The sequence below is a fragment of the Schistocerca americana genome, chromosome X (assembly GCF_021461395.2).
Source record: "Schistocerca americana isolate TAMUIC-IGC-003095 chromosome X, iqSchAmer2.1, whole genome shotgun sequence".
Classification (NCBI taxonomy): domain Eukaryota; kingdom Metazoa; phylum Arthropoda; class Insecta; order Orthoptera; family Acrididae; genus Schistocerca; species Schistocerca americana.
In genome coordinates this window covers 728578141-728600368 of record NC_060130.1, presented here as the reverse complement: position 1 = coordinate 728600368, position 22228 = coordinate 728578141, and the positions used below count along the sequence as shown (strand labels likewise).

Sequence of the window (22228 nt, the reverse complement as noted above, 5' to 3'; positions counted from 1 at the left end):
ATCACCAGTTTTCTCCTCCAATTGCGAAAACGTTATGTTGGCAACTACCTACATAGGGAGAAACGATCATCACGATAAAATAAGAGAAATCAGGTCTCACACAGAAAAATTTAAGTGCTCGTTTTTCCCGCATGCCATTCAAGAGTGAAACGGTAGAGAGACAGCTTGAAGGTCATTCACTGAACCCTCTGCCTGGCACTTCATTGTGAATAGCAGAGTAAACACATAGATGTAGATACAGATGTACGTTGCTCAGTGGGATTAATAAATTCCGCATCTTTGCAGCTCCGTATCAAGAAACAGAAGTAACAGCAGCAACATAGGTTTACTCAACTGTATACTGTTCATTATAAATGAGTTCACATAGCATTGCCGATATGACGTTTAGGTGAGTTGTTAACAACCTGAACCACCGGTGAAAACTAGTAATACACCAGCTGAGCTGCAGTTCCATTCTGTTTGTCACCATAGTGCTCTGCAAATTGTGATTTCTTGTATTTGTTACTAGACTGTTTTGAACTGTTAACAGCAGTTTTCAGAGCTTTTTCTACACAGGTTAACAACTTATTTTTCTGCTGAAGATCTCATCATATTTCATCACTTCATAACAAAAGTTCTGTTATTCAAGTTGATTTCAGGTGACGAAACAGCTTGAGATTTCGTCCCTTGCTTGAAAGCAAATTGTTCCATCTTCCTTAGTAATGTTTGTGCTTTCATTGTCAGTCAGTACAGCATCAAGGGACAACTACCTGTGATTACCAGTAATGATCACCTGAACATGGACACTGATACGACGAAAGCAGAAAATTGACGAGTTGAATATGACAATAAGATGAAAACAAATCTTACTTGGAATCAAACACTTCATTTTGTACAATATTTTAATACCTTTTTTGTGTACAGAATATCGCATATATAAACAGTAACTCTACAAGGACCAGGAAGACAAATCACTACAAAAATGGGACAAACAATGAAAGCTAACGACTTTATGAAAGAAACACCATACATGTATGATAGCATGTAGAGGATATCTGATACATTGGTGGAACAATTAAAAAAAAGCTGTTTAACTTATTTGAAATATTAATATTTCCTCATTGCCATTGAGTTAATTATCTGTTCTTGTTTCTTTGTTTCGTTTTAGAGCGCAAAAACAACTAGGGTCATACGTGCCCATGTCAGAACTGTAGAACACGAAGACAAAGCGAGGAGTTAAAATTGACTAAATGTTAATCCCAATTGACGGAAGAGAGGACAGCTAAAAACAGGGATGAGGAGAAAGGTCTATAACATACGCCATAGAGAAATGAAGGTCCTGAACTAATAATTAAATGGTCTTCGCCATGTTGATGTGATGGATAAAAAGTAAAATGCCATTGACTGGCCGCGCGTCATTCACTAAAATGGCCGAGATTTCAAACAGTCAACACAAACGAGAATGCAAGTGGTTAAAAAAAAGGGCATTCCGCCAGGAAATGGCGGAACATCAAAGGTTGAATGCAATGAGCACAAAGTGGTGGGAGAGCACCACTTAAGAAATGGTGGTGGCTAAAAAGACAGAGCCCAATACACAACCTAGCTAAAATGATCTCATAACAGCGAGGGGGCCAAGAGGTGGTCGTCCAAGCTACAGGACGAGGCTTAATAACTCAGAGCTTGTTCTCATGAAGGGAGGACCAGTGGTGATGCCAAATTGATACCACCTGCTGCTAGATGGCAACAAAGAGATCGTTGGAGGGAATGGAAGAACTAGCGGGCTGAGGTACAAGGACTGCAGCCTTGGCAGCAGCGTCAGCAGCCTTGTTTCCTGTCAGATTGACGTGACCAGGAACCCACATAAACATCACAGTGGTTCCATCAAGAGTGAGCAAGTGACAGCTATCCTGGACCCATTGCACTTAGAGATGGACGGTGTACAGCAGAGAGAGGCTTTGAAGGGAACTGAGAAAGTCGGAGCAGCTGATGCAAATGAAAAGCCTGTGTCACCAGATGTACTGCATGGCCTGATACAGGGTGAAGAGCTCTGCTGTAAATACTGAGCAGTGTTCTGGAAGCTGAGACCGAAAAATGTCAGTGACAATGACGAAGGCACACCCAACGCCAAGGTCTGTCTGAGAAACATCAGTGTACACAAAGGTACTACCGCGAAGTTCCATGCGAAGGTCTTGAAACTGAAGGCGATAGAGCGAGGCTGGAGTAGTGTTCTTAGGGCGCAAATGAAGGCCAAGGCGAACACAGGCCGCCACATGAAGCCAAGATGGTGAAGGGTTCACACCAACCGTGAACGTTGCAGGTAGTGTGAAGTTAAGCTGTTGGAGTAAGAGCTGAAAGCCAACTGCAGGAGGCATAGGATGGGCGGCCACACATGGCAGATGAATGTCGTGCATATCATATCAGTAGGATCATGGTAGTTCGGCAGCTACTGCATACAGACTGTCAAACTGAGCTAGTGTAAAAGGCACCAGTGGCCAAACGGATGCCACGATGGAGGACAGAATTGAGATGGCATAAGAGGGATGGATGTTCAGATTCATAAACAAAACAACCACAGCCTAGTTTCAAATCAACAAGGGACAGGTACAAACGGAGGAGGGTGGCTCAGTCTGCTCCCCAGGAAGTACCACTGAGGACACGTAGGATATTGAGGGACCCATACAGGGGGCTGTCAGACAAGACACATTGGGAGGGCCAAGAAAGTTTCCTATCGAGCATGAGCCACAGATATTTCGTAGTTTCAACGAACAGAAGAGCAATGATGTAAAGACGGTGGAAGAAACTAATTGTGCCACCAGAAATTCATACAAAAAGTTTTGTCAGTGGAAAAACGAAAGCCATTGTTGATGCTCCACGAGTGAAGATGATCGAGACATCGCTGAAGATGCCACGCAATGAGACAAGTATATGGAGAACTGCAATAGATGGAAAAATTGTCAATGAAAAGGGAGCTGCAGATGCCAGGCAGGAGATTGGCCATAATAGGGCTAAAGGCGAGAGCAAAGAGGATGACGCACAGGTTGGAACACCAAGGCACATCGTTTTCCTGGATAAAGGTGTCTGACAAGGCAGAATCCACATGTACCTCGAAAACTCAATCTTTTAAAAATTCCAGAAGGGAACAGGGCATGTGGCCATGGAAGCCCCATTTGTAGAGAATACTGAGAATGCCAATCCTTTAGCAGGTGTCAGCTCTCTCCAAATCGAAAAACACAGCTACAGTGTGGGATTTCTACAGAAAGCTATTCATGACATGGTTTGACAAAGTGATAAGATGGTTAACTGCTGAATGGAGTGCTTGAAATTCACACTGGGCAGTGGTTAGTAAGTTGCGACACTCGAGCCACCATACCAGCCAGGCACGAATCATATGTTCCATCTCCTTGCAAACACAGCTGGTGAGAAAAATGGGGCGATAGCTAAAAGGTAGGTGTTTGTCCTTATCCGGCTTAGGTATGGGTATGGGTATGACAGTGGCTTCATGTCAGCATCTGGGAAACTTGCCCTCTGCCCAAATGCGGTCATACGTATAAAGCAGAAAGTGCTTGCCCACAAGAAAATGACGTCGCAACATCTGAATGTGAACACCGTCTGGCCCTGGGGTGGAGCATTGGGATGAAGCGAGAGCACGATCTAGCTCTCTCATAGTATAGGCAACATTGTGGCACTCATGATTCTGAGAAGAGAAGGGTATCGCCCAAGTGTCCTTTGCTCATTTCCGATGGAGGAAGGCAGGATGATAGTGGGAGGAGCTCGAAATCTCTGCAAAATGGCAGCCCAAAGTGTTGGAGATAGCAATAGGGTCCATTATGACATTGTCTGCTACTGTCAGGTCAAAAATTGGGAAATGGATCTTGATCTCAGAGAGCCGTCATAATTATCTGTTCTTGTTCAAACATATTTAAACACCATACAGCAATGAAGTTTCTTATTTGAACTACTACAATTCACACCAATGTTGCAGAACAAGACTACTATGCGATACTGGAAATGAATAAAACAAATACAAATATTAGAAACAAACTCATGTTACACAACCTTCAGCACTATTTCCTTATAAAAAAAAGAGCTTCACCTGCATACGGGGAATTCCTGTCATATATGGAGGAATGGAACCAGTAGATTCATCTGACACAGTAACTGCTGCAGTTTCTGCTCTCTGAGGTGCTGCGACATCTGAAATGAAGAAAGTAGGCATGGAAACATAAATCCTTCTGGAGAAGGTTAAGAATCACAGACCACAATAACCAACAATATTCAGCAACTTTGTATTTAATTGAAATTCCATTCAAATTATACGTGTAACTCAAATGAAAATGAGACAGATGGAAAAAGTACATAAACTGTTTATTACTTCAATACTAATCACAATAACTGTTAATAAATTTATCCCACTGTGAGACAAGACGGTCAGTGCCTTCATGGAGAAATGTTAGTAGTTGCCTACAGAACCACAGTTGTACCTATGCATGGACCTCTTCGTCAGAAGCAAATTGATGGCTACAAATGTTTTTCTTCATTCCTCCAACGTTATGGAAATCACACAGGGAGATATCGGGACTGTGCAGAGGACATGTAGGGGCTCCCCAGCAAAACTTCTGTAGCATAGTTGAAACAATAGGCATATCAGCTACCAGAAAGTCATGGTGAACTTTTTCTTTGACTGCAAGGGCCAAATGGTCATTGACTTTCTGGAACACAGTGGCACAATTAATGCACAGTGGTATGTAGACACCCTACAAAAATTGAAGTGCCCCATGAAGCCCAAGTACTCAGGAATGTTTGTGAACAGCATCATTATGTTGCAGGATAATGACTGCCGACATGTTGCCAGGGTTGTTCAAACTATGCTATGTCAATTCTGGTTCATAGGTAACTGGTTACATTTTTCCATGAAGGCAATGACCATCTTGTCTCATAGTGGGATAAATGTATTATGAGTTTTGGTGATTGCTTTTGAAATAATAGATAGTCAGCTTAAATTTTCCATTTGTCTTGTTTTCAGCTGACTGTCCCTAATACATTTACAAAGGACATTAGGGAAGTTTTGGAATATAGTTACAATTATGTTATACTTTGTAAACAACACCTGCTGCTATCAGTTTCTCACTAGCCTTCAAAACCACACAGAAAACTGGTCTTCAAACTGTCTTTGATGGCAGGGCACTTTTAATGTTAAAAATTGTAGCAGCTCTTTTTTCTGCATAGAGGATCAGAATCTTTTCACCTGTATTTTCGCCTTTGGAAAGCAACAATAACATCAGACAAAGCCTGAGCTACAGCCGGTTGGAGATGGGGTTGGTTGGGGGATTCTGAAGAACTCTTAAGCAACATACTCAGTACAATTTTGCTTTCCCTCAAAGTCAGAGCACTCCCATAGGTCTGCCTAGGACTTCTTAATTAATTAATTTATTTATTTATTTATTTTAGAAGTTGGACTCTTAACAATTCAAAATTAGCCTTACAATGCAGAAAACTTCCACCGTTACTGACAGTTAGTTGTTTTCAGACTACTACAGGTGTGCACAATTGCAATTAAATACACACTCCTTGTTTTATCACTTGGTTAGAACACGATGTAAAGAATCCAAGCTTCAGGTAGTGCACCATTGTTAGTTATATAACTTGATGCACTGCTTTCCAATTTTTTGAATGTGTATTTTTGCATGAAACCTTGCCATCTCAAACCAACAGGATGGAAACACAGTTGAACACTTAGCAGACCCCTATGTCCATCAGACATATTTGTGAGCAAACTTGCCCTCTGCCCAAATGTGGTCATACGTATAAAGCAGACAGTGCTTGCCCACAAGAAAATGACATTGCAACATCTGAATGTGAACACCGTCTGGCCCTGGGGTGGAGCATTGGGAACCCAATGGTGTGTGTGTGTGTGTGTGTGTGTGTGCGCGCGCGCGCGCGTTTTTTGGACACCGCATGTGCAATAAAAACAGAGGGTTTTCCCTGTTATTGGTAGTGCCCATGAGAGTGTTAGAAGCCTCATGCAATGTGGTGAAAAATAACAGGAAGTGTATTTACGGTTGGCCACATTAAGTGTGAGCAAAAACTGACAGTCTTGTAAGTTGAAATTTATTCTTGAAATTCAATTTAACTTTATTAGGGAAAGATGTACTACATAAAGCAACATATAAAAATTTTTGCTGGACTAGGACTCGAACTCTGATTTCCTGCTAATCATGAGTGGTCACCTTACCACTTATGGTATCCAAGCATGTTCCCCGGACTGACCCAAGCTGCCACTTGTCGCACACCTATCTATCTCATAGATTATTGATTCATTTACCCACATCTGCACATATCGTCATACCTGTGCAGGTTTTATAATCAAGACAATGAAAAATTATAGGCTATCATTGTGATTTCCGTCCTAGGTCCATCTTTGATGATGCACAACACTTTAAAATATTGAAATTTATTACTGAAATTCTGTAACAGGTATTGATTCCAAAACCAAATGGGAATCATGAGATGTGTGAGTGTACGTAAATCTATTAATTATTAGTGAGAAGAAATAGATAGGTGTGTGACGTGAAAGTTTGCATTGGTCTGGGGAGTATGCTCGGCTAGTCTAAGTGGCAAGGCGACTGCTCAAGATAAGTGGGAAATCCGGGTTTGAGTCCCAGTTTAGCACAAACTTTCAAATGTCACTTTAGGTAGTATATCTGTACCCATTACAGTTAAGTCGAATTTCAGGAATAAATTTCAATATTTGAAACTCCAGTTCATTATCAACCATAAAGATTTTGTAAGGGTTATAAAGTGCAGCCTGCACGGCCTTGCTATACTTCTTGTCAGTGTTATATTTAATTTAAATACAAGCACTAGCACAAGAATTTCTTTTTGTGCCCAATAAGGTTGCCTCACAATTCTAGTGTTAGATGTGGAGCTCCGTGGTCCCCTAAGTTAGTACACTTATTTGCTATCTAGCATAAGTGATAACTACGGAAGTCTCAAGCTGTTATGCTGGTTTGTTTTAGAATAAATCTACCTTAAGGCACATTAAGCTATTAAATTCTGTTGCCTGGGAAATTACTTGCTTGGGCTCCTGATGCTTTGGCATATTGAGAGCATAGTGTGTTAATGCTGTACAGTCAAGGCGGTGCATCGCATAAGGTACCCATTATTTTCAAACCACATTTATTTCAGATTTTTCAAATTTATATTTTACACCAAGTTGACAAAAGTCATGAGATAGTGATACACAGACGGAGGTACAGGGTGATACACGGGAGACAGACGGTTTTGAACTGTGTAGTAATGAGAGCACGGTGGTGGGAGGTGGTCATGGTGGGGATAGTTCTGATCCACACAAGACGCCATTTCATTTACTAAGTCACTACGGAGCAGTGGGACTTGCAACGTCGAATGTTTGTCTATGACAGTTTCGTGGAAAGTGGTGGATCTATTACTGCTACGCAGCAATTGTTTTGTGTGTGGTATAATGTCGGTCGACATGGTGCTGTTCCGAGCCGTAACACAATCCTCAGATGGGTGGAAAACTTCAGATCAACTGGAAACATACTGGATAAGAAGCATCCTGGCCCGAGGCCGAGAGTAACGGCACCAGAAAATGTTGAAAGAGTAAGGCAAGCAGCAGTCAGAAGCCCAGGACGGTCAGCTAGACGTCGTGCTAGTGAGTTAGGAATCAATCGTGAATCGGTTAGATGAATTTTGCATAAATAATTAAAATTCCATCCCCACAAAATGCTTATTGCTCAACAACTTAAGGAAACTGATTTTGCTGTACGAGAAGACTTCGCTTACAGAATGCAAGTGATTTTGGCATCAAATGAAAATTAAATTTTATTGATGAGCGATGAAGCTCATTTTCATTTAAACGGGACCAGGAATAAGCAAAGCCTACGTTACTGGGCCCCGGAGCATCCACACCTTATCCACCAGCGGCCTCTACACTCAGAGAAAGTAACAGTCTGGTGTGCTCTTGGCTCTGACAGCATTATTGGACCTTATTTTTTTTTGAAGAGAACAGCACCACAGTTATTGTTAATTCGGTTCATTACATTCGTATGCTTGAAACATTCTTGAAACCAGAACTAAGAAAACAATGAATCCCTTTACAACGCGTTAGGTTCCAGCAGGATGGGGCAACATCGCATACCGCAAACACTTCAATGACAGTTCTTAGATGCATGTTTCCTGGCCAGATTATCTCACGTTTTGGCAATGTTCCTTGGCCTCCCAGGTCTCCTGACTTGTCAGTATGTGACTATTTTCTGTGGGGGTACCTTAAGAACTGTGTCTATAACCACAAACCATGAAATTTGGACGAGTTGAAGAATGCAATCATTCAAGAAATTGCTGCCATTCCTGCAGAGATTTTAGTCCGTGTGATGGAGGATTTTAAGAAGAGACTTGAGTCCTGCATTCAATAGGATGGACATCACCTTGATGACATTATTTTTCACAAATAACTTTGTTAACTAAAATGGCAAATAATGAGCTTTGATTTTGTGTAAATAAACATGCATTAATTTTAAAGTTGGCTGAGTATTATTTCATTAAAAACTGCCCGTCTCTCATGTGTCACCCTGTGGTATTGCGTACACAATGTATAAAAGGGCAGTGCATAGGTGGAGCTATCATCTGAGCCCAGCTGAGTCATGTGAAAAGATCTTCAATGTGAATATGGCCGCACGACAGAAATCAACAGATTTTGAATGCCGAATGGTAGTTGGAGCTAGATGCATTGGACATTCCATTTCGGAAACCATTAGGGAATTAAGTATTCCGAGATCCACAGTGTGAAGAGAGTGCCAAGAATACCAGATTTCACGCATTATCTCTCACCACAAACAATGCAGTGGCTGACCGCCTTCACTTAACAACTGAGAGTAGTGGCGTTTGTGTAGAGTTGTCCGTGTTAAGGATACAGGGAACTTATAAATGGTGGAAAAAAATCAAATTTTTTTATGACTTTATTCTATTCTATAGTATTTCCTGATTACATTGATATATACATTATACGGTTTCAAATGAAAAATGACCTATATATGCCAATTTTTGAAGTTACGGTCATGCACACTGCCAAGCCCCCTTTATTTCTGTTACAGAAACCAGTACTATTCTGAAAAGAACTGTGAACTTTCTGTTTCCCGCAATTATACGTATGATACATTGTATATGTTGGTAACAGTGCAGGTTTCTAGAGTCTGTAAATGATTATCTTTGCTAGTATTTACTTCACTGAAGCAGTTTGTTCACGTGTTACTGAATGTTTGTTGCCCAAGTGCTACGTGGTAACCAGTTCACAAACAAAGCAAGCCACACTGTTGAAAGTAACCTATGTATTATCAGTTCTTCAGGGAAGAAAATCTCACATGGCACGCCGCCTAGCAATTCAAATTTTTGTATTAACAATCACACTGTTTGCAGTGGATTTGTTGTTGTTGATGTGGGCTTCTTATCTTCTTTGATAAAGGAAGTGCAGAAATGTGAACAATGTGATGGTGTAGGCTGTCTGGAAATAACAGAACAACACAGTAGCAGGAAGGGTTTAGTATCAAAATCAGTTGTTCTGTGCAGATCCTGCAATAAATCTACCTCGAAAATGACTTCAAACATTGTCCATAATTCATATAATGTGAATTTGAAATTAGTGTATGGAATGCGTGCAATGGGAAAAGGAAAAAAGGCTGCTCAAACGTATAGTGGTTTGATCGACCTTCCTCCTATTTGAACAGTTCTTGGGTATCCGACCTGATAGCGTCGTAATTTCTCCACGATATTTTGGCAGACGTACACACTGCTATCTTCAGGTGGTTCCTGACGAATGTTGTGCTCTTCCTCTCGGCACCCTATGTATACTAGCTGTTACCTCCTCCACCATTCCTCTCCTGGTGTCTTTGGCGCGGCCAGCGCAGCGGCTACTGGAGGTGGTGGGGGAAGCGGTGCCTGGGTCTGAACTGGGGTCTGCAGTCTCCCTGCTGCTGCCGTCGGTGGCGGTCCTCGATCTCAGAGACCGCATCTTTCTCTCCATGCTGAGTGCAGGGTTCCAATCCTGACTAAGTTGAAGGCCGCTGTCTTTATTAATTAGATCGTCTTGTAGTCAGATTTCGGTGGCCTCTTTAGTAACCGCGTTACTAAAGAGCCATCGAATGCATTACTGCGTTACTAAAGAGGCCATCGAAATCTGACTACAGGACGATCTAATTAATAAAGACAGTGGCGTTCAACTTAGTCGGGCTTGGAACCCTGCACTCAGCCTGGAGAGAAAGATGCGGTTCCAGAGATCGAAGACCACCTCCGATGGCGGCAGCAGGGAGACTGCAGACCCCGTTCAGACCCAGGCGCCGCTTCCCCCACCACCTGCAGTAGCCGCTGCACCAACCGCACCAAAGACACCAGGAGAGGAACGGTAGAGGGGGTAATGGCTAGTATATATAGGGTACCGAGAGGAACAGCACAGCATTTGTCAGGAACCACCTGAAGATGGCAGCGTGTACGTCTGCCGAAATATTATGGAGAAATTACGACGCTACCCGGTCGGATACCCGAGAACTGTTCAAATTGGAAATACGCCGGGAAAATTTCAGATCGCACACCTTCCTCCCCCTGACAGTATGTTCAGCAAGTACATAAAAATACTTTTAGGTGCCTTGATGGGTGTATCTAAAGGATCTGTGAAACATGCAGTAGGAGAAATTGTAAATATTACTGGAACCAAGGACATTGCTGTTGCACTTGATGGGACATGGCAATGTCGAGGACATCGTTCCTTGAATGGTGTTGTAAGTGTTACTTCTCTGGAGAATGGCAAAGTTGTTGATGTTGAGTGCTTATCTAAGTACTGCCACACCTGCCATGGTAACACTGAAGGACATATTGAACATCAGTGTTCTAAGAATTATAATGGTTACAGTGGAGGTATGGAGTGTGATGGAGCTCTAAAAATATTTCAGAGGTTGGTGCCCGTTTATAATGTTAGATATACAAAATACCTAGGCGATGGGGAATCTAAAGCTTTCAATAAAATTAATGAGTTCAATGTTTATGGTGATACCTTGGTAACAAAACTGGAGTGTTGTGGATGGGTGCTAGATAGGGGAAGCTATGGAGACAAATGAAAGGAAAGTTACTATCTGATGGAAAGTCCTTATTTGGCCTAGGCAGATTAACAGAAACTAAAATAGACTTTCTTCAGAGTTATTATGGACTAGCCATTAGATGAACTGTGCCTCTGAATGATGTTACAGCAATGAGAAAAGCTGTATGAGCCACCTGCTTTCATAAGTTGTCCACAGATGACCACCCTGCCCTAAAGGACCAGATTCTTGGTGTGGTTACCAAAAAGCAAAAGAAAGTGGTAAAATATACCATTATAAGCATTCTGTTCCTGAGCCTGCTATGAATCAAATAAAAACAATTTTTAGAGACCTGAGTGACCCTGTTTCGCTCAGTAAATGTATTCATAGGACACTCAGAATACAAATGAAAGTTTCAACAATTGCATATGGGAAAAGATTACCCAAGAATTTTTAGTAAGACTAAATACTTTAAAAGTTGGTGTGCTAGATGCAGTGATATGTTTCAATGATGGAGTGAGAGGAAGGTTGGAAGTCCTGATAAATTTAGGCATAAAATGTGGCTCTAATATGGAATATCAATTGCTTGGGTGTGACAGACAACGGGTGCACGAAGCTGAAAGATTTGCTCTTCAAGTTACCAAAGAAGCAAGAAAGGATGCCAAGAGGAAGCTTGAAGATGAAGAAATGCTGTAGGATGAAGACTATGCTTCAGGAATGTTCTGAGGCACAGTTTAATTGGACTCATATCTATATTCACAATTTCCCGCAAGCTGTATTTTTCAGAATTCAGGTACAAATATTTCCTAAAGTTTATAAACCATATACATATGTAGTAGACCTCAGCTTTATTGCAGAGCAACTAAATTATGGAAAAAGTATCATTTTCACTAGGAAAAAAATTATAAAAATTAAAATGTAGGTTGTGATATTTTTTTATCCTTGTAATATACATAATAGGTGGAATTAAATAGGTCTAGTACCTCAGCCATCATGTTATGCATATATGGTAAAAATTTGGTGTCCTTCAAATGTATAAAATTGGATTACATGGTACCGCAATTTGAGGAAGCATTTTGGAAAAAAACTGCAACAATTTCTTTGTAATTTTTTAATAACCCTAAGCAAGTTCAAAAATATTCAAAATACTACTAATTTGTTTAGAAAGTGTGGTACATTACCTGGTATCAACAAAAAATCTGTAAAACACATACATTATGAACAGTGCCTGAAAGAAATAGGTGTTGATTTTTACATAATATTGAGCCGCAAAAGTACACTGTATCCGTAACAGTGTGATGTACAATGAACGTATCCGTTAGGACAGTGTGGCGAAATTTGTCGTTAATGGGCTATAGTGGTGAATGACCGACGCTAACAGCATGACACTGCCTGCTGGTCATGTCCTGGGCTCATGACCATATTGGTTGGACCTTGACTGGAAAACCTGGCACGGTCAGATGAGTCCCAATTCAAGGTGGTAAAAGGTGATGATAGGGTTGAGTGTGGAGAAGACCCCACAAAGCCATTACCCAGACTGTCAACAAGGCATTGTGCAGGCTTTGGTGGTTCCGTAACAGTGTGGGCTGCATTTACATGGCATGTACTCGGTCCTCTTGTCCAACTGAATAGATCATTGACTGGAAATGGTTATGTTTGGTTACTTAGAGACCATTTGCAACCATTCATGGACTTCATGTTCCCAAAAACCTATGGACATATGGATGACAATGCACCATTTACTGTGCCACAATTGTTCGGGATTGTTTTAGAGAACATTCTGGACAATTTGAGCGAATGATTTGGTCACCCAGAGCATCCGCCATGGGACACAATCGAGAGGTCAGTTTGTGCACAAAATCCTGCAGCGGCAACACTTTCACAATTATGGACAGCTGTAGAGGCAGTGTGGGTGAATATTTCTGCAGGTGACTTCCAATGACTTGGATGAGGCAATGCCACATCAAGTTGCAGGACTACGCCAGGCAAAAGAAGGTATGATATGGTATTAGGAGGTATCCTATGACTTTTGTGGTATCCCATGACTTGGGTCATCTCAGTGTTTATCAGGTCTGTAGATATCAGAGGCACTCAATAAGATCAGGCAGCACTGCAGAATGCGTAGCAGGGAGTAAGGTTTCACTTCTCATGCTGGCAGAAGTGGCCGCTGGAACATCTGACACTGCCAATAGACAGTGGGATGGGCTGTGGCTGGCTGCGAGGAAGACAGCATACAATATGTAGGAAAACCACAGCCATTCCGGTGCAAAGCAAGTAATTTTGTTTAATAAATATTTACTAATAAAAGCCACTTTTTCCACTGCAGATATTAGGAGAAGCCTCTGGTCATAAGCACAGTCTTATGATGATATTACAATGCAAAAAAGCAGTCATTTCAATGAATAGATGAATAATGTTTAAGATAATGATATTACACAAACAGCAGTGATGTTTCATGGTTATAAGTACAAGATCTAGACTGTGCGCTGCAGTCGCCAGTCACCGACAGATGCCTTTCAATTTAGTTCTGTCATAAGACCATTCTCTCAGAAAATAGCTAGTTTTGAGTTAAAAGTGATGGAATGTTTCATTATTGTCAAGCAGCGATGTTTTCATAAATAAACGCATCATAAGGGCACCCAGGAACATTATTTCAACTAATATAGTTTCTCCACTTTCATCACTTAAGAAATTACAGGCTATAAAATTGCATTTTCCAGAAAATCCGGTGGCACTGATACTGCTTCTGTGAGGGACATCAACAAAGAGAGCTTTGGAGAAAACAGAAAGGAGGAAATCCTACGCAACAACTCACTAAGATAATCCAAGGGCAGGTTGTCTTAATATCTGCAAGTCCTTGATGGACAAGTACAGCCAGTCATAATGTACACCTCTTACGTCATTGCCTGCACACTCACTAACTTAACTGAGAAACTTCTGTAGGTTTAGTACAAAGGGAGGTGGGTGGGGATGGGGAGGGATGGGACGAGGGGGGAGCGCGATCTCTTACAACTGGGCACTGGTAGTTCTGTGTTGTGTGTGTTGCGTCCAGTGGTGATTGGTGCCCAGGGTTCGTTAGTTGCTAGATGTGGTACATTTTTATTGTGAGGTGACAAGGACGGACTAGACAAATTAAGAATTGATTTGCTTTTGAGTACTTTAGGTCAGAAGCCTGTCAAAAGGCAAAGTTAAGCATTGACATTACTCATCAAAATTTGAGAGCTTACTTTCATACGATTAAAGTTTAATCTTCCAAGTATGATAGCATTTGGAGTTGGTTTTGAAATTTCTTATTAAATGAGAATCTATGGATTTTAGAGATTTTTTGATATTCACTCACAACCTAACCTGTTAATAAACATATCCCTCCGTTCTCATCCATTAAAAACTTTGTTAAATTGCAAACTGAAGAGCAGCAGCATGGCATCACTAACTCGTATGCAGCTGATCCACATTCTACACTGGTTGCATTGAAAGTGAGTACAAGGTTATCACAATGAAATCAAATAGGGGCAACGCTGGAACAGTACTAATAATGAATAGGAAATAAGAACGCACATGAACTATAAGTAATGTTAATGTGAACACATTATCATAGACAAACCAGAAAGAAAGCCAAGACCAATCATCAAGGCTATTAGCTCACCAGATAATTTATTAAATTAAAAAAAGAATTCTGACTGTTATGGGAAACAAAAATTTAATTGTGATGGGAAACTGGGATGTGATACGAGGAAATGGAAGTGACTGTACAATTACAGGAGAGCGGTGGCTGTGAGAAAGGAATAAGTGAAGTCACTTTGTAGAATTTTGCACAGAGCACTATCTGATCACTACAAACACTTGGTTTTAGAATAGTAAAAGAGTGTTGTATACTTGAGAGGGACCTGGAGACACTAGGAAGTTTCAGGTAGATTACATGATGGTATGATAATTCAAAACCAGGTTTTAAACTGCAACATTTCCAGGGGCAGATGAGGAGGCTGATCATAATTTATCGACTATGAACTGCAGATAATGACTGAAGAAATTGCAGAAGGAAAGGAAATTAAGGAGATGAGACCTGGATAAATTTAATGACTCAGACGTTGTTGAGAGTTTCAGAGGAACCAACAGAGTAACAGTTGACTGAAACAGGGGAAAGGAATATAATGGAAGATGAATGGGTAACTTTGAGAAATGAAATAGTGAACGCAGCAGAATATTAAATTGGAAAAATGCAAAGTCCAGCAGAAATCCATGACATTGACAGAAAGTGCAACCAGCAAAGAAAGAATGGCTAAAGGAGAAATACAAAGCTGAAGAAGCATGTATTGCCATGAGAAGGATAGATGCCATCTATAGGAAAACTAATGAAATCATTGGAGGAAAGAGAAGCAGTTGCATGAATACAGAGAGCTCAGATGGCAAGACAATACTCAGCAAAGAAGGGAATGCCGAATTGTGTAAGGGATATATAAAAGGAAATAAACTTGAAGACAATATTACAGAAAGGGGAAGTAGGAGGAGACGAGATGGGAGATGATACACTGTGAGAAGAATCAGATGTAGTACTGGTAGACCCACATCACAAAACAAGGCATCCGGAGTGGACAATACTTCCTTAGAATTACTGAGATCCTTGAAAAAACATACCACAACAGTACTGTTCCATCTAGTATGCAAGATATACGAGATAGTTCACAGGTCTATACAGTGAGGTCATGAGATGGTCCATCTGGAGTTAGTGACATCAGACCGAAGTCTGATCGAATTGCAGTAATAAGTAGAAGCATTAACATCGAGGCACTGAGAGAGGTATTGGTGACAAAGATGAGAAATAACTGCACAAGAGATGAACGTGATGGGTTAAACCAGTCTCCAAGCCAAAGAGCAGATGAGATCCCATTAGAGCTAGATCTGACAAGAATAGATATCCTGTACAACTGAAAAAGAATATGTCCGGGTTGTTTGGCTACCAACAAGTTCCAGCCATATTTATTTGGCAAACCATTCACTGCTGTGATGTATCACCATTCTCTATGTTAGATGACTAGCCTATAGAATCAGTTGAGTCAACTGGTGAGAGGCCCTAAAATTTCAAGTGTTGTTATTATTTTATCCTTTTGGCGGGAAACTGCAGTGCTGACAAAATCTCAGTCATTGCTACACTAAATGACACTGCTGCTATACGAAGGGAAAAATCCAGAATTGCTGAAAATCACATAAGCCTTGAAGAAAGAGGAATGGTGAACACAGAATTCCGATTAATAAATAGAACACTGTATAAGAGGAACTGTGATCCAATGGGGTGGAAATGATTGCTTGCCATTCCAGCTCATCTGTGGCCCAGCACCTGAAGTATTTCCACGATGATTCAGCATCTGATCACATGATATTTGTGAAAATCTAGGCAAAATCAAATGCTCAGGTCTCTGCTGATCTATTAGACACTATGAGCCACTGTAAGGAAAGGCAACAATCGATGCACATACCTCAATTACATCTGGGGTATGTAGTACCAATGCCACCTGTACTGGAATCAATTTCTTGGGGAGGTTCGAGAAGTCAACAAATGGGAATTGATGGACAATTGTCTGCACTGATTACACTGTCTGTAAAGTTATGCTGACTACCAAAGGTACAGAAATTGCAACATTCCTTGTAGAAGACATCATTTTGAAGCACAGAGCACCCACTTGTGACAATCCCTGACCATGGAAAAGCTTGTCAGTCAAGACTAGTATCAGTGATAATTTCAGAGTGCAGCATCACCCACAGGATGGCAACTGCCTACCGTCCGTCAAGTGACAGCCTGAAAGAATGCTTTAATAAGACATTGGCAGGTATGTTCTCGACATATGTTGATATCAAACAGAGAGACTGGTATACAATACTTAATGTAATGACGTTCACATTCAACACAGTGAAGCAAGACATTACAGGTTTCACAACGTTCTTCATGCCCCTTACTGATGAGGCTGAAAAGATGATGTACGCACTGTTCCCGTTTCAACCATACAATACTAAGGATGACTACATGAAACATTTTATCACCAGGACCTAAGATGCATATAGACTCCGGACGCCCGGGAGAAAGATTACGAACACAATAAGGCCAAGTATCGGCAAGGGAGGTACAGCCCAGAGACTTGGTATGGATCTTTATGACTTTACGGAAAGTAGGACTATTGAAAACATTATTAAAGCGCTATTTTGGGCACTATCATATCCTCCACTGCTTGACCAATAACACAGATGACAGGATTACAACCCTTCGTCAAGAAGATAAAGGCACATCCATGTCACCCGTATGAAGCCCTACTACAGTCCAGAGGTGCAGATCATCCATGGGAGAGTGAAGGAAAGTGAGGATTCACTCAACGTTCATGATGCTTCGACAGGAGGAGCTACCACTGATGTAACAAGATGACTGGAACATGAGGATCCACCAGCGCTGGTATACAGAGGACAAGTGACAAGATCTAGATCTAGATGCGGCGCGACGTAGTCAGCTCAAATAAGAACTTCTGAAACAGCAAATGAGAGACTGCAATGCTACCAGCTGTAGCGTATGCAGTGTAGTGTAGTGTAGTGTAGTGGTTTGTGTCACTGTCTGGCGTGCTGTGGGTCAGCAGTTCAAACCTGACAACTAATAATTATTTGTTATTTAGTAACTAGCATTTATAGAAGGTTGTTTAAATTTCTTAATTTTGTAACATTTGTATATTCTGGAATATTCAATGTTTGTATAAATAGCTGCACTCGCTGTCCAAGTGGTCAGTTGTTCTGGCTGTATTTTGATGTCAGTAACAAATGTGCTTCCAGTGCTAAGAGTTGCATTTCAATGGAGACTCTGCCTTCGGATTTTGACTTGACTGCGGTTTCGACGTGGCAATATTTATCTTAATCTATCATCAACATTCCTCATATAACGGCTAGTAACAATAGAATGCTGGGTGATTTAAAATTTTCAAATTTAGCTAACATGAACAACTTTGAATGGGATAAGTTGATGAATGATAAATTTATCTACAAGGATTTAAGGTATAGATGCAAGATATATGCAGAATACTTCAAATATACTTTGAAATATTAGAATAGAGAAGAAAATTAGGAATAAAGAATTTCTACTATGAGTTAGCAGCCACAGGCATGGTATAGACTGTCATTTACAGGAGATATTTGGATATGACCAATAGGTCACTAAGTATATTCAAGTCAGTCAGATGCCAGGCTATATATAAGGACACTAAATAATAAACAGAAGAACACTCTACTAAGACTTTCCAAAAGAGGGTCATTAGTGACAGCAGTGGGGATTGAGATGGGACATCTGAGATTTGCAGCACCAATATTTTGTTGTTTCAGAGTCATGACCAGTCACACAGCTAATGTGCTGTGATATGAGTTAATTCATGGCTGGAAATGGTATTGATGATTGGCACGGACCAGAGTGAGTCACAGATTTTTATGCAGTCTTTGTATTCAACAAAATTCATCCATGAATAATGAATATATAAAACTGTCCCCCCCCCCACCTACGCCCCACACACACACACAACTGACATTTATTTAGTTTCAAAAGAAAATATTTATATTTTAAAATTTTTTAGTACAGACATCACAACACAACAATAAATGTGGGTGCATTAGCAGTATGGAATACTATCTCATATATATATATATATATATATATATATATATATATATAAAAGACAAAGAAAATAAAAGGTGACACTATGTTACAGATATGTCAGAAACAAAGAAAAGTCAATTTATATACACATTTTTCACCAGAAACTGCTCTAGCAAATATACTATGGTTGAAACATACCCTTGAATGGAGAAAGCCAGCTATATCATTTCTCACCTGTCGTTTTTTGTTGTGATCCCGAAGGAGCTGTTGAATGTGTCACAACACTGAAACGTCCCTTTCTCTGTGCACTTATTGCTGGTGCTGAGTCTCTTCTGCCATCTGCAACATTAATAGCAGCTGCTATAGACATGTTTTGACAACTTTCGTTAGATAACAGCTAATTGAAGAAATGAAGGCAGAGGAAGAGAGAGAAAACTTCTGTTATTAACCACAGAATACCGGAAATTCCAGTCATGTACCTCTGTAGTAGCTACCCTAACCTTTACTGTACCTGTGAGATAGTGACACAGTATCTAGAAACACAGAAAGTAATGGTAACACATTGATTTTACACTTCAATTCAACCTCATGATAAAAATGGCTGCAATATTCTTCTGGCTGACCAGCACTACAGCCGTCACAAAGCCACAAAAGCCTAGCCTTCATTGTGTACTGATGTTTCTTGTAACACCAAGTATACTTGACGGAACAGACTAAAGGCTGGAGTCAAAATTTCAGCATCTTGACCTTTTACATAAGAACCAGTCATTCTACAGTGTTTAAAACACTGTTCATGATAGTATGAACACTTTGTCAGTGATTTGAATGGTACTAACTTTTTGACATTTGGTATAATGCAAACACACTTTAGAAACATGCAAGGTAACCTGTGCCACCTACTTCCTGTTATTAGAGACCTGGACTGCTTAAATACATTGTATTGTAGAGTATGTGAAATTAAGAGAGAAACAATGACAGTTCTTATTTAGATGTTTTTGGCTCCAAAGGTAGCACAGCACGTGGATTCTTCACCGCATCTTATCTTGTTCAGAGGCCTTTACTTCAATTGCCATTTCCATTCTGTGACGGAGTGAGCCTATAGCATGGGCAATAAATCCATTTCCTGTCACCTCCTCACAGGCCACTAAGCTTAGTGGGGAGCAAGACCAGTTACCTTACACTGTGTTGCACTTATGGCCATTTGGATTTGATAGGATCAAGTTTTGGTGCGGGACTAAGCCTTTTGAGAACAGTAATCTCGTTCTGCTCTGCAAATTATACCTGCATCATCATTGATTTGTGCACTATAGATTGTACCTGTTGCAAATATATTACTCCCTCAGAATACAGATGGCAAATTAATGGGATCAAAACATTATATTACAAATAGACTGGGCAGCATCAAACTTACCATCTGTGCAGTGAAGCATTCTTCCACACCATGGAAACAGATCAAGCTCCACTGTAAAAGACTCACATGACTACATCAATCTGACCAGTCTATATATCTCGGGTCAAAATGAACTGCTTGCAGCCTGTATCATGGAAAATCATGGAAAACACTAACTTCTCAACTGAGCACATCCTTCAAACTGACATAGAAGTTTAATTTGCTGCACCATCAGTCTTTTGTTTCCAATCTCCACAAAGGCTGTCCTGCAACATATTGGAAGTATAGGCAGGAGATACAAGCAGACTGAAGATTTGAATCCATCTAGAACGTGAGCTCAGAAGGAAAAAATATTGCCCACTGACCAGCCAGACATCTGACATTAAGCTGAAACGTGTCAAGTGAAACTGCAGTTTCATCATGCTCTACATATACATCCATATACAAACACTATCAGCCACCATATGGTACTCGACAGGGTTCTTAGTACCACTGCTAGTCATTTCCTTTTTTGTTACATTCACAAATGAAGTCAGGGAACAATGTCCATCTACATGCCTCTGTACGAGTCCTATGATGTCTTCCTTTAATTTGACCTCAAACACTTTATCAGCATTCAAGAATGGATCAGGCAACTGTTCTATACGTGGTCTCCTTTATAGATAAGCTACACTTTTCTAATATTCTCCCAGGAAACTGAAGTCTGCCATTTGCCTTTTCTACTACCATATTATATGTTTGTTCCATTTCATATAACATTTCAACATTACGTCCAGATATTTAATCAATGTGACTGGGTCAACCAGCACACCACTAATACTGCATTCAAACATTATAGGACTGTTTTTTCTACTCATTTGCATTAACTCACAAAGTTAGTTAGTTAGTTAGTTGGTTGGTTGGTTGCGTGTTCCATTGATCAATCGCACGGTACGGTAGCCATTATGATGTGGAACATGTCAAGTGCACAAGAAATACACATATGAAACAAGATTTTTTAATATATATATTACAATACAGGGTTAAGGATTAATATTTCTATTATTTACCCCATTCCCTTAAATGGCACAAAATGCATATACTATATTTATAGATTTATTTATTCCTATCCAAGAATTCATCTATGGTATAGAAGGAGTTGTCAAGGAGATATGATTTCAATTTATTTTTGAAGCTATTACTGCCGTCTGTCAGACATTTTATTTCATATGGTAATTTGTCGAAAATATTTATAGCAGTATATTTTACCCCTTTCTGTGCCAAAGATAGGTTGAGTAAAGGATAGTATAAGTCTTTCTTTTTTCTGGTATTATAATCATGAATGTCACTGTTGTTTTTAAACTGGTCCATATTGTTGAGAACAAAATTTCATTAGTGAGTAAATGTACTGTGAGGCTGTTGTAAGAATTCCCAGTCTTTTAAAAAGATGCTTACAAGATGTGCGACTATGAACACCACACATTATTCTAACCACTTTCTTTTAAGCAGTGAATACTTTTTGTCTAAATGTGGAGTTACACCAAAATATTATTACGTATGACATCAGAGAGTGAAAGTGTGTTAGCTTACTAATTTCTATATCTTCAAAATTGGCAATTATTCTGATTGCAAAAGTGAACCTAGTTGCTTTAGAAGATCCAAAATATGAATTTTCCAATTAAGATTCTCATCTATGTGTACACCCAAAAACTTAGTATGCTCTACCCTGTCTATTGACTTCTGTTGATGTGTTATATTTATTGAAGGAACTGTACTTTTTGCAGCAGAAAATTGGATGTACTGTGTTTTTTTTTTTTAAGTTTAGAGCAAGCCCATTTGCAGAAAACCAATTAATGACTTTTCCAAAGACCTTATTTGTATCATTTTCAATTGGAGTTTCTTTTACCGGATTAATAATGATGCTTGTATCATCAGCAAACAGTGCCAATTCAGCTTCTTGTTTCAGATAGGAAGGGAGGTTGTTCACACATACATATATATAGGACAGAAGGGGACCCATGATTGAACCCTGTGAACACCTAATGTAATTTCGTCCCAATTAGATGAAGTGGGGTTATTTAAATCACTTTACCCATATAAGGAAACGTTTTGCTTCCTGTTCTGTAGGTATGACTTAAACCACTCATATGCTACTCCATTTATACCATAGAACTCTAATTT

At 40.1% G+C, this 22228-nt stretch overlaps 1 protein-coding gene across 2 annotated transcripts in view; it reads right to left on the bottom strand.

Moving 5' to 3' along the window:
- LOC124556848 overlaps nt 1-22228 on the bottom strand; it is a 332788-nt gene that overhangs the window by 62964 nt on the left and 247596 nt on the right. For both annotated transcript variants that reach the window (XM_047130867.1, XM_047130868.1), the window contains 2 exons: nt 18913-19017; nt 4073-4173 (listed from right to left, as the gene is read on the bottom strand). In XM_047130867.1, the coding sequence (XP_046986823.1) occupies nt 4073-4173; nt 18913-19017 (206 nt within the window). The remainder of the gene's footprint in view (nt 1-4072; nt 4174-18912; nt 19018-22228) is intronic.